The 13,274-nt window shown below is 46.4% G+C and overlaps 1 protein-coding gene across 14 annotated transcripts in view; it reads left to right on the top strand.

Moving 5' to 3' along the window:
* The window catches only part of MAP2 (microtubule associated protein 2), a 200,299-nt gene that overhangs the window by 119,793 nt on the left and 67,232 nt on the right, over positions 1-13,274 (top strand). For all 14 annotated transcript variants that reach the window (XM_083154442.1, XM_083154441.1, XM_083154436.1 and 11 more), the window contains one exon: positions 5,190-5,461. In XM_083154442.1, coding sequence (XP_083010568.1) covers positions 5,209-5,461 — 253 coding nt within the window. In that variant the 5' untranslated portion in view covers positions 5,190-5,208. The remainder of the gene's footprint in view (positions 1-5,189; positions 5,462-13,274) is intronic.

The raw sequence follows: 13,274 nt of genomic DNA, 5'->3' as shown, positions 1-13,274 counted from the left end.
ATTGTGGGGGAGAGGCACAGGAAACCAGCATGCCATCATTCAACCTCCTTCACCACTTTATCATATCTACAGTTAAATCCGCCACAGTACAATTGTTCTCCCCCCGCTTACTACCTATTATAGTGCTAACAAGAACTTAAGTCGTTAGGGACACCCCAAAAAAAACTCATGTCGAAATTTTTTATGACAATCTTTTTCCATGTTGACCTAATACTGGGGCATGAAGGGCCCACGGGGGAATGCTGAGATAGGGGGCCTTGTTTAGGGGTGTGGCCAGTCTCCAGATGGGGTGTGGTTAACCATAAGAGTGCAGTCTGAGCCCCTTGAGAAATATATATAATAAATATTGTTGGTGCATGATGATGTACCAAATTAATAATCGCCAAGGACTGTAGAAAATACATAGTCCCAAGAGAAGGTGCCCGTTCCCCCAGGCAGTGGGGCCCACCAAGGGTTTCCCCAGTGCCCCTGTGGGCCAGTTCAACCCTGATGTCACCTTATTGTAATCCAATGAAGGCCTGGGCGCATTTATAACAGTCTTACACTAAGTTTTGGCATCAGTCAGATGTCCTGAGATGCTTAGCAAGCGGGCACTGACTGTAAGGATGTGTGCAGGATTCATGCAGAAACTTTTGGCAGGGCACTGGGTATGCAGCCAGCCATGCGCAGCCTACCATATCCGCTCGGAGAGATCATTCCTGCAGGTGTCATATGCTCAGCAGTAGCCAGGAGTCAGCACAAGTGATTAACAAGATGGAAAATTGACCTGATTTCTTTAGAGTCGCTGGAGTGTAGCACCAGGCCTGGAGGTAGAAGGCACTGCTGGTAGCTAGTGACCTGTCTGGACCCACAGTGCCCAGGGCGCGTATAATTAGACATAACAGAGACATTGAACTAAAATATATTTACGGGAGTAACTGATGAGTCATATTCTGGGATAGAGCGTTACTATGGCGGGGCAGCGTTTCAGAGATGTCCCTGTTTATAGGGACTACGAAATTCTCCCACTGTGACAGAGGAGCTGGACTCCATCCAAGCTGGAATATTGTAGGATGCACCCTCTTTACCAATGGTCTGGTCTTCTGCCAAAAAGAAGAAGGGGGTGTCAAAGCTTGGAGAGAGATAAAACAGAGAGCGATAGAGAGTATCAATCAGCTTCCCATTGCCATGTTACTGGCTGCATTTCAGAAACGACAGGAGCTGATTGTTGCTACTTTATCTCTCTCTAAGCTTTGAAGTGGGGTGCGTTCTTCTGCCTCCTGAGCTTCTTGGGAAGCAGGAAGAGAAAGCTGCCTGGTCGCCATGATTGTGAATTACACAAAAACAGGGCGACCAGGCAGCATTCTCTTCCTGCTTCCCAGTGAATGGCTGTCAGCATGCATGGTGGAGGACAGGAGCTATCCACCAGAGTGCTGACAGCCATTCAGTGGAAAATGGCACGGGACCACAGGAGGGGCATGTTATGATTTTGTTTTTGTTTACATTTTTCTTATGGGTTTGTAGGGACCCAAAATGCATTGCTTTTCCCATTGCATTGCTTTTGATCTGTTCGGCTAGTTGGCCTTGAAGTTCTGCTGGTTTGACTATGCAGTTCTGCTAGTTTGGCCGTGCAATTCTGTTGGTTTGGCCAGGCGGTTCTGCTACCTTGACAATAGTTTTATGCTAGTTTGGCCACCTGGTTCTGCTTGTTTGGCCATGCGGTCCTGCTAGTTTGGCCATATGGTTCTGCTAGTTTGGTTATGAGCTTCTTCTAGTTTGGCCAAGCAAGTCTGCTAGTTTAAACATGTGGTTCTGCTGGTTAGGACAACGGTTCTGCTAGTTTGAGCATGCAGTTCTGCTAGTTTGGCCATTCGATTCTCCTAGTGTGCCCGAACGGTTCTAGCTAGTTTGGCAGAGTGGTTCTGTTAGTACGGTCATGTGGTTCTACTATTTTGGCCGAGGGGTTCTCTTAGTACGGTCATGTGGTTCTGCTAGTTTGACAGAGTTCTGTTAGTCTGGCCTGTTAGTACGGTCATGTAGTTGTTAGTTGGGGGGCGAGAGGTGTGGCAGAATTGTGTGCGATTCTAATTCCTCATCCCCGTTCCTGTAGGCATCTAGTAAAGGTTGCAAAGCTGAGCGTGCAGTCAGGCCTCAGTAGCCCTGCCCCAGCCGGTGAACCAGCTAATCCACACTCTGCTAATTAAATCTGCCTAGCTGTCAGTCGCCCTCGTAGAGGCTCACCTCCCCCCCAGCATGGCAGCCAGCGGCAGAGCAGTAAGAGCATTACGGACATATTAGGTACAGACATTGTAATTATTTAATGAACATTATTCAGATCACTAGCGCAAAGTTTAATATATCTTAATTTTAAATATAGGCTTTGCTTCCGATATATAGATTATTCAATAAACCAGTTTTTGAGCCTTAGAACCGCACGTCATGTCCTATAGTCTATGGGGCAGATGTATTAAGCCTGGTAAACTGATAAAGTGGTGATAAAGTGGAAGTTGATAAAGCACCAGCAAGGGCGTACCTAGATATTCATAGGCCCCATAGCAAAAGTTTGTAAGGGCCCCCTATTAAGCTACTGATGGTGATAAATATATGTAAAACTTATTACTAAAACAGAAAAGATGGGCCCCCTGAAGCTCTGGGCCCCATAGCAGCTGCATCCCTTGCACCTATGGTAGTTACGCCCTTGTGCACCAGCCAATCAGCTTTGTTTAAATAATGTCAGTTAGGAGTTGATTGGCTGGTGCATTATCACCTTCCACTTTATCACAACTTTATCATTTTACCAGGCTTTGCACATCTGCCCCATTGGTCTACAGTCATTGCATGACATTTGGTTTCCCATAGCAACAACAATAGAACTCACATCTTAGTAAATAAACCCCAATGTGTGTCATTTACAGTAGAGGAAGTTAATATTTGATCTACTCTCTGAATGGAGAATTGCTCTATGAAAAGATCAAAAGGATCCATGTAGCCAACTTCCATGTGACTTGTGACAGAGCCGCGGTGTCTGTCTCGCCGTTCCCTTTACTGCACACAAAGCGCCTCTGTCACTCAGTCCATACTCTAACGTCCTCTTCCCGATGCAGCTCACTTAGCAGACAAGAGAAAGGACGTTTGTTAGAGTCTGAAAGAAGCAAATGGAGCGATTTAGCTCGAAATAGCCGGAACAATGAGGGTCTGTTGTGCACCACAGATACACTTCTGTCTGCCAAACAAGGGTCCGCACCTTCATGGGCGAGGGGGCTCAGCTGGTTTTTTCAATGGAGGGACGGAAATATAATATTTCTATTAAGGAAATATCAAGATGACTGGTGCGGTCCTCAGAAGTCCAGATGTGTCCGCCTGCATGTCCTCTTATTGCTCAAAATAGCCATGTGTATATTGCTGCAGACTATGGGCCAGATTCTCTAAGCTTCAAAAGTGATAAAATGGAGAGTGATAAACAACCAACCAATCAGCTCATACCTGCCATGTCACAGGCTGTGTTTGAAAAATGTCAGACAGGAGCTGATTGGCTGGCTGTTTATCACTCTCCATTTTATCACTTTTGAAGCTTAGAGAATCTGGCCCTTTATGACTTAAGGGGTTTACACAATGTTGCGATTGCCTTGCAATTAGATCCTGATTCGATCAATCGGGATCAAATCGGGATCTAATCGCACGGCAAGCAAAAAGCATTCAATTTTGGACATATGGTACAGATATATGTTCAGGTCCATTTGCATCCCCTGTGCGTCCGCACGGGGGACCTATGGTGGGCGTATGCGCAATTCTGTGCATTTGCATATGCCGGGTGCGTGTAACCATGGCGAACAGACTGCGGGCGGTGGCGGATTGTCACACCCATGGGAGCGCTGGGCGTTCCCATGGAAATTGCCCGGTGACATAGGTGCCGGGGCCAGTAGCTGACACCGGATGTCAGCTTCCCGCCCACTTCCTTCTGAATGTCCACGCAGATCTAAGGTTGCCTCACAGTAACCTTAGATGTGCGTGGGCCTTCGACATCATTACCCTTGGAATGGCGTCAGACGTGTCGCGCTGCACGGTGCACAAAGGATTGGTGTATGAGGACAGATCTGTGTAATACTTTGTATCATCCCTCATTGATCTATAACTAGTAGATAAATAGGTGCACAGATGGCGCCCACAGCATGTACAGAATAATTAAACCCTATCAAAGTAGAGGCTGCGTCTAATCTTTTCTAGTTTTGATTTCGTTAAATGTTTACAACTAATTCATTTAATTGTTTAAAAGTTGTTTAAAGGTTCCCATACATCTGGGAAGCGGAGTTGAAATAGCATCCGGGTTGGCAGGGGAAAGCAGGGCCACCATTAGGGGGGGACTGTGGGGTCTGGAGTCCTGGGTCCTGACAGAGAGGGGGCCTGGGTGGCAGCATTCAAAGGGTGTTTGGAGGCCCCAAAGCAAAAGTTTGTAAGGGCCTCTTTGTACCTCCCAATGGTGAAAAATGTATATAGCACATTTTGTTTTGGCAAGGAAGGTGGCCCCTCTCAGCTCTGGGCCCTAAAGCAGCTGCACTCCCTGCACCTATGGTAACTACACCCCTGTATATATAACACATGTAACTGTGACAGGGAAGGTGGCCCCTCTCAGATCTGGGCCCCATAGCAGCTGCACCCCCTTCACCTATGCGCTTGTATATAACACATGTAACTGTGACCGGTAAGGTGGCCCCCCTCAGCTGTGGGCCCCATAGCAGCTGCACCTATGGTAGTTATGCCCTTGGCAGCATTGTGACATATAGAAGACAGAAATAAACTAAATGCCTATTTTTTCCATCCTGGGCCCCACAATTTCTGATGGCGGCCTTGGCAGGGGGTGGAGCCGAGGAGGGGGAGGTGACCTTGGCAGGTGCTGGGTCCGTTTACTAATCTCCTAATGGATCTCCGAGGGATAAACACATTTAGCAAAGGGTTACAGTGGTTGACAATACAAGGCTGTGATATTCTTGTGCTAATTTGGGGCTAGACCAAACAAACAAGAAACTCCTAGACAATAGCCTGCAAATATCAACCTGTAGAGCGAGCAGTCAGTTCAACCAAAAAACAGTCCATCAAGAACCCCAGGATTCATATGTTGGATTTCTTTATATTAAATGCTCAGAGCGGCGGTTACATGTATGTAATGTTCTCAGCAGACCCTTTCCCTGTATATAACTGGTCTATGGTTACAGGTGTCTGGCTGGAGAAGGCATGACGGACAACAGGCAAGATGAGCCCAAGCCACCCCACTGGGCACCGGGACAGCTCACCGAGGCTTCACCTCTCCCGCATGCCACAGACATGAAAGAACAAGGGGGAGCTGGAGCTGGGATGGTCCACAGCTCGAATGGCATTCCCTTCCGAGAGATGGCGTATGGGGAGCAGGCTCTCCGAGCAACTCATCCCACAAGCAAGGAGAATGGCATTAATGGAGAGATTCCATCTGCAGATTCCGAAACTGCAGGTAATGGCGCTTATCCAGTAACAATGTTCTAACGCTACCAGCGTTTCCATCTATTTATACCATTTTTCATGAAACTCACGGGTTTGTATCAGTATAATCCTTATCTTGGTTGCATGGTATCAAAAATATATTTTGTGCTCTGCGGGTTGTCAGAGTGGAAGATCTTACTTTGAGGCTTGGGGGAATATTTACTAAATTGGAGGCCGTTTAGCCTTTAGAATTTAAAAACACATTAGTAATATTAGGTGCAAAGGACTCCTGGTCCTAAATTCTGCCAGCGAGACCTCCAGCAGGCTTGGAAATGTCGCCATTTAGTAAATCTACCCCTTTATCTTATTTGCATCATGGTTGATTTAAAATCATGAGATATGGGGGGGGGGGGGGGGGGGAGTAGCGGCCCCTGGGCATGGGAACTCGCAGCATTTCATGGACGTCCCATGAAAACGCTGGCCGTTTCCATAGGATTGGGGGTGGGACGAGCTGTGCCGGGGGCGCTCCCGCCCTGTCTTTGTCTTGATTTGGGGGCCCATGCATATTTTGCAGCCACCTTCACTGGGAGGTGCAGCGTGGGTGGTAGGCACAAAGAGGAGAATGGCCGACGGGAAGGTGGGCTAACCTGGGGGCGTGGCATCAAAATGACACAATGACATCACTGTGGCTCCACCCCTGCAATACAGTGCTTATTAAGCAGGCACTGTATAGGGGGGTGGGGCTACAATGACGGAATTCAGCACAAATCACATCAATGAGTCCTCCTGCAACTGCCCACTTGTACTCTGTTGTGGGCGGCGGAGAAAGGGGTGCTTTGATGGGAAACCGGGATACTTGCCCAGCTAACCGGGGATCTGGGAGCCCTACCCGGTTTTCTGGAGCCTCTTGGCCATTCCAGGAACATAGGCATGTACGGACCTGTGTATTAAAGCTCGGAGAGAGATGAAGTGGAGTGAGATAAGGGAACAACCAATTAGCTCCAAACTGCCATTTTTCAAACACAACCTACTTTATCTCTCTCCAAGCTTAGATACATAGCCCCCTAAATTACCTTCTGTTTATAAAAGTTTCTAGTCCAGGTGGAATTTGTTAACCCTTTATCCGTTAAAAATGCCGGCGCCGTTCCCAGAGACTGTTCTTTTGTTTGGACGCAATATTTATCTACGCTTCAATTAATTGACTAGGCTGTATTCTATTTATATATATACTAAAAGCACTGTCGCTGTGGGCGGCGCTGCCATTTTTACAGCAGATATTTTGAGGATCGCTCACTCCTTGGATGATTCCTGAAGGATCCAGATTAGGAGGCTACAATTCCTTGGTTTTTTTTTAGCTCAGCTTTCTCAGGCTCTAAGGGGTTTATTCTAGTTCATTCTTTCTGACAAAATCCTTCTTAGATGGACAAAACCATGTGCACTGCAGGGGGGCAGATGTAACATGTGCAGAGAGAATTAGATTTGGGTGAGTTTTTTTGTTTCTGTGCAGGGAAAATACTGACTGCATGATTTTACACTTTAATATAGATCTCACTTTGAAGAAAAACCCCACCCAAATCTAATTCTCTCTGCACAAGTTACATCTGCCCCACCCGCAGTGCACATGGTTTTGTCCATCTAAGAAGGATTTTGTCAGAAAGAATGAACTAGAATAACCCCTTGTCCGCAGCGTGTTTTTTCTTTATGAAGCATGTTTTTGGCGGTGGATAGATTGTCTACACGAACACTGTGCCGGAGGCATTCAATTGCATTGCTGAGATTCTCTGAAGTATGAAAAGGTCAGCACCGGTGCCATTTAGATTTTGTTATGATGTTTGGCTGGAGGGAATGTGCTCTTCTAGGTGCAAATATGTTCTTTTGCCATTTGGTTATCCTGAATAAATTGGTGGCGCCTGTTAGTGATGCGTGCGCAGTAACTCAATGAGACGCGGATGTGTGATGTTGTGGGGATTATTCACGCAACGACGGCACAGGGCTAGCGATAACCGAGAGAAAATGTTCCTTTAATCTGTAAAGTTTTATAGGTGAATGGAATTTGGTTGGATTTTGTCCAAATGAAAATAATAAAAACAAAATACATTTATTACAGCAAATCATTGGAAAGTGTTTGGAGAGTACATGATTTAAAAGGACATTTTTTGCGCGGAAACAATTTTCTAAATAATTTGTGCGGGTAAATTGCTGGCTTCGCATCGGCCGCATTAAGTGCAAAATCTGATTCGCTTTTATCTAAGAACATTGATATTATGCATCATAAAATTCTTCATCCAAACTTCATTCAATCAATCCCATCATACCCGGCCTTATACCTATGATGTTTATTTAAATATCTGAAATTAAATATGGAATTGCAATTTGTTCGTTTACTTTCTTGCCCTTGTGGTGTTTATTTACAAAGATGGGAGCTGTATTGAAGATGGGCTGTTGCCATGGGCAACAATGAGATTCTGTCTATTATGTTGGAGAACGGGCTAAATAAATAAGAAGCACGTTCTGATTGGTTGCTATGGGCAACCTCCCACCTTGAACAGAACTTCCATCTTAGTAAATGTACCCTTATAAATTTACTGTATATGTAATGCTACCTTTGCAGAGACTCCACTGGTTTCACCACATGTCTCAGGGGGATGCAGTCGCTAATTCGATGCTATGAATGTTGCGTCGACCACTAAAGCTTGACAGGGCGTATGTCAACACATCAAGTAGGTCGACACAAGCATTAGGTTCGACAGTGGGAAGTTTGACAGTCAAAAGGACGGTTTCCTGAGCCGACACGGGCCGTAATTCGTACCCTACCATCCACTACTGCGTTGTGGGAGAATATAATAGTGTTCCTGAAGCATGGAGACCCCTGCAACGGGACTCCGTACACTGGTATGGTGTCCATGTCGACTGACGTCGAAATTCGGGTATAAAAACTTAAAAAACTCACGTCGACATTTTGACTGTCGACCTTCCCATTGTTGACCTATCGCTTGTGTTGACCTTCCGACCCTGTTGGTCTTAGCCATGTTGTTCTATTTCATGGGTTGACAAAAGCCCTGTCGACTTGCCCCCAAAATGTCACGCGATAGGAATGTTTGCCACGCCATCTCGCGGTCTCATCTCTGTCACCCTCACCATCTGCCCTCTGGGTGTCTTATCTGTTACCGTCAGCCAGGCTTGCCTACCCTCCCAGAAATCGGGTCCTTCTCCTTCTTCTGGCCCCCCGGGAAGGTGGGCAAGTCTCCCGCATTTTGCTAATTGCCCCCGATCCCCCCTTGCCCGCTGGTGTAATTAGCTGAAATCGTGGGTCCGCGGAGAGGAGGCGGGGCTAAAATGACGCAATCGCAACATTCTTCTTCATTTAAGCCCTGCCTCCTCTCCACGGCCCGCGAATCACTGAGTTTTCTGGCATGGGGGGTGGGGCCAAGTGATGTCAGACTTGCTCCCGCCCCCCTGACCTGTTGCCTCTCCGGGCTTCTCCCGGAGAGGTGAAATTAAAAGTAGGCAAGTATGCCGTCACCCCCTACTTTCCTGTCTCTCATCTCTGTCCACATCAGCCTCAGTATCCCTTTCTTATGTCTGTGCCTCCTGTCAGTCTCTCTCACCTCTGACCCCCTGTATACCTGTTTACTATATGTATTATATGCCTATGTGTTCACAAACATCTATCCTCCGTACGCCACAAGTCATGTTCCACGTAACGAGTGAGCACCGTGTGATTCAGTAGCACCGAACATGTCTCTGTGCGACTTTTCCCATTGCCACACGTCTTATTCACAAAACAAAGCATTTATGATGCGTACAATGGGCGGGTATAGCCCTCAGTTACTTGTGTTCGAAGGGGCTGCAGACCCAGAGTGGTCCAAACTCTAATAAAGAAGTATGCAGGCAGGGAGGTGCTGCGCTCACCTTCTGAGGTGCTAGCACAGCCGGTGTGGTCTGTGAGCACTTCTTAGTATGGCCTATGATGTAACCCTGGGTTGGACCATAAACGTGTAGCAAAAACAATAGTAAAGTACTGTGGGTGATATAAGAGATGTTTATTACTTGTAAACAATTAAATGACAAGTGGGGATGGGGCTGGTGGCCGTGTAGCTTCCACTCTGTTGGAGTGGTGTCCGCTACCGGCAGGGTGTGGGGGGGGGCGCAGGTCAGGAAAGTCTCTATCCTGCGGTGGGTGGTGTGACGGGGGGAGGGGGAGAATAAACAGTCCCGATCTCTGTCCAGATTCAATATGGTATGGAGATGTCACCGGAGGCAGGCGTCCCAAGACACTCCAGTGGTGCATACAACATACCTTAAAGCTGCCGCAGTAGAAGGGAGTGTTCAGATACTTGTAGCCGTTGATTCCCCTGGCGTCCTGCTGTGTTATAGTGGGGACGCCAGTCGTGGTTCCACGCTGCTTCCACAGTGCGCCTGCGTCTGCCGGATGGTGCGGGCTGACGTGTCCTTGCGCGGTGCACTGGAGTGACGTGCTCAGCGGAGGAAACTTGGATGTGATGTTAGGTAGTTGTGGGGTGTATGGGCGGGATGTATTAAAATACATCGCCGCCCTTCGCGCCCCCCCCCCGCCGCGATGCCGCCGCATATGTACTAACTTATACCTGTACTGTGGTCTGAGGGGGGTCTCCGTCACCTCCCAGGCGGCTTCTGCTGCTTTCACGCCGGGGACAGCTAAGCAAGCTGTCCCCGACGCTTCCTCCTCCCCCCTGCAGCCGGAAGGACGTCCGGCTGCGTTGCTCGGGGGAGGAAGGGCTTACCTTCCGGGGTCCAGGAGGACCTGCAAGAAGGTAAGCCCAAGGGAGGGGGGGTCGGCGAGGCGGCGGGGTTGCGGCAACGCGGCGGGCGGCGGAAAGAAGCCCATAGGCTTCTATAGGGTATCGCCACCCAAAGGTGGCAATACCCTGCCCTGCGATATCGCTGCAAACGGGTTTTAATACATAGGAAAATGCGGTAAAACGGGGGTTTTACCGCACTTTCTCTTTAGTACATCTCGCCCTATACCCAACGCGTTTCAGCCGGGGTTCGGCCTTTTTCAAGGGTCATGATGCATGAGCAGCTTCTACTGATTATAAAGATGTAATGTAGGATTTCATACGCAGGTACAGCCGCAGTCACACACAGAATATAGACATGCACCATTATGTGATTAAGAGGCATTGCAATGGAAAACGTGGCATGCAAAGACGCTGGGTGCTACCGAGTAACGCTTGGGTATGGTGGAACTAGAAGGGATGTTTAATGTGCAAGGAGGCTAGATGTGTGCGGACATATGTGTATGTTGCCTGTAGGAAAGGATAACTGTATTATATACCTATGCAGCTGATAGGAAAAAAAATCACTGTATTGTAAACGTATGCTGGTGATAGGAAAGGATCACTTATTGTAAACTTATGATGCATATAGGAAAGGATCACTGTATTGTATACCTATGCTGCCAATAGGAAAGGGTCACTGTATTGTATACCTATGCTGCTGATAGGAAAGGATCACTGCATTATATAGCTATGCTGCTGATAGGAAAGGATTACTGTACTGTATACATATGCTACCAGTAGGAAAGGATCACTGTATTGTATACCTAAGCTGCCAATAGGAAAGGGTCACTGTATTGTATACCTATGCTGCTGATAGGAAAGTATCACTGCATTATATAGCTATGCTGCTGATAGGGAAGGATTACTGTATTGTATACATATGCTGCCAGTAGGAAAGGATCACTGTATTGTATACCTAAGCTGCCAATAGGAAAGGGTCACTGTATTGTATACCTATGTTGCTGATAGGAAAGGATCACTGCATTATATAGCTATGCTGCTGATAGGGAAGGATTACTGTATTGTATACATATGCTGCCAGTAGGAAAGGATCACTGTATTGTATACCTAAGCTGCCAATAGGAAAGGGTCACTGTATTGTATACCTATGTTGCTGATAGGAAAGGATCACTGCATTATATAGCTATGCTGCTGATAGGGAAGGATTACTGTATTGTATACATATGCTGCCAGTAGGAAAGGATCACTGTATTGTATACCTAAGCTGCCAATAGGAAAGGGTCACTGTATTGTATACCTATGTTGCTGATAGGAAAGGATCACTGCATTATATAGCTATGCTGCTGATAGGGAAGGATTACTGTACTGTATACATATGCTACCAGTAGGAAAGGATCACTGTATTGTATACCTAAGCTGCCAATAGGAAAGGGTCACTGTATTGTATACCTATGTTGCTGATAGGAAAGGATCACTGCATTATATAGCTATGCTGCTGATAGGAAAGGATTACTGTACTGTATACATATGCTACCAGTAGGAAAGGATCACTGTATTGTATACCTAAGCTGCCAATAGGAAAGGGTCACTGTATTGTATACCTATGTTGCTGATAGGAAAGGATCACTGCATTATATAGCTATGCTGCTGATAGGGAAGGATTACTGTATTGTATACATATGCTGCCAGTAGGAAAGGATCACTGTATTGTATACCTAAGCTGCCAATAGGAAAGGGTCACTGTATTGTATACCTATGCTGCTGATAGGAAAGTATCACTGCATTATATAGCTATGCTGCTGATAGGGAAGGATTACTGTACTGTATACATATGCTACCAGTAGGAAAGGATCACTGTATTGTATACCTAAGCTGCCAATAGGAAAGGGTCACTGTATTGTATACCTATGTTGCTGATAGGAAAGGATCACTGCATTATATAGCTATGCTGCTGATAGGAAAGGATTACTGTACTGTATACATATGCTACCAGTAGGAAAGGATCACTGTATTGTATACCTAAGCTGCCAATAGGAAAGGGTCACTGTATTGTATACCTATGCTGCTGATAGGAAAGTATCACTGCATTATATAGCTATGCTGCTGATAGGAAAGGATTACTGTATTGTGTACATATGCTGCCAGTAGGAAAGGATCACTGTATTGTATACCTAAGCTGCCAATATGAAAGGATTAAATACCGAAGGCCAAAAATCACTGTATTATAGACTCATGCTGCTGATAAAGGATAACTGTATTGTATACCTAGTCTCCTGCCGATAGGAAAGTATCACTGCATTATATAGCTATGCTGCTGATAGGAAAGGATTACTGTATTGTATACATATGCTGCCAGTAGGAAAGGATCACTGTATTGTATACCTATGCTACCAATAGGAAAGGATCACTGTATTGTATACCTAGTCTCCTGCCGATAGGAAAGGATCACTGTATCATATACCTATGCAGCCAATAGGAAAGGATCACTGTATTGTATTGTAAACTATGCTGTCAATAGGAAAGTACTGTATCTGTATTATAGACTCATGCTGCTGATAAGAAAGGATAACTGTATTGTATATCTATGCTGTTGATAGGAAAGGATCACTGTATTGGGTAACGTTATATGTGGTCAGTGTTTGTCCATGTAACGCATCAGCCAGCCTCACACTGATTTTAGCACAGTAGAACCAATAAAATGCAGAAAATGATTATGCTGTGCTTCCTCAGCAGCTCCTGGATCTCAGGCAGAGTGATATGCTCGGTCCAACCTGCTGTGGTTTGTTAGCAGCCAGCAGCGCAGTTTCCACAATTTATGTGTGCCCGCAGGCAAACATGGGAAGGTTTAGGGAACGGAGAAGGGGAGTAATCAGTGGCATTAGTACGAGCCGCGCTGCAAATTCCCAGCACCTGCTCCTGTGGCCCTCTCCGTGCACACACAGGGATCACACAGCTTGTGTTACTGATAATATGAGAGCAGGCAACACACACTAATATGCGGCACTGTATGCTGTCAGCGTGATGGGGGCGATTTCCAGCCTTCGCAGGAACATTCGGCTGTAT

The sequence above is a fragment of the Crinia signifera genome, chromosome 7 (genome assembly GCF_055691185.1).
Source record: "Crinia signifera chromosome 7, ASM5569118v1, whole genome shotgun sequence".
In the NCBI taxonomy this organism is placed as follows: Eukaryota; Metazoa; Chordata; class Amphibia; order Anura; family Myobatrachidae; genus Crinia; species Crinia signifera.
Note: the sequence above shows the minus strand (reverse complement) of the source record. Positions and strands in the feature narration are given on the sequence as shown.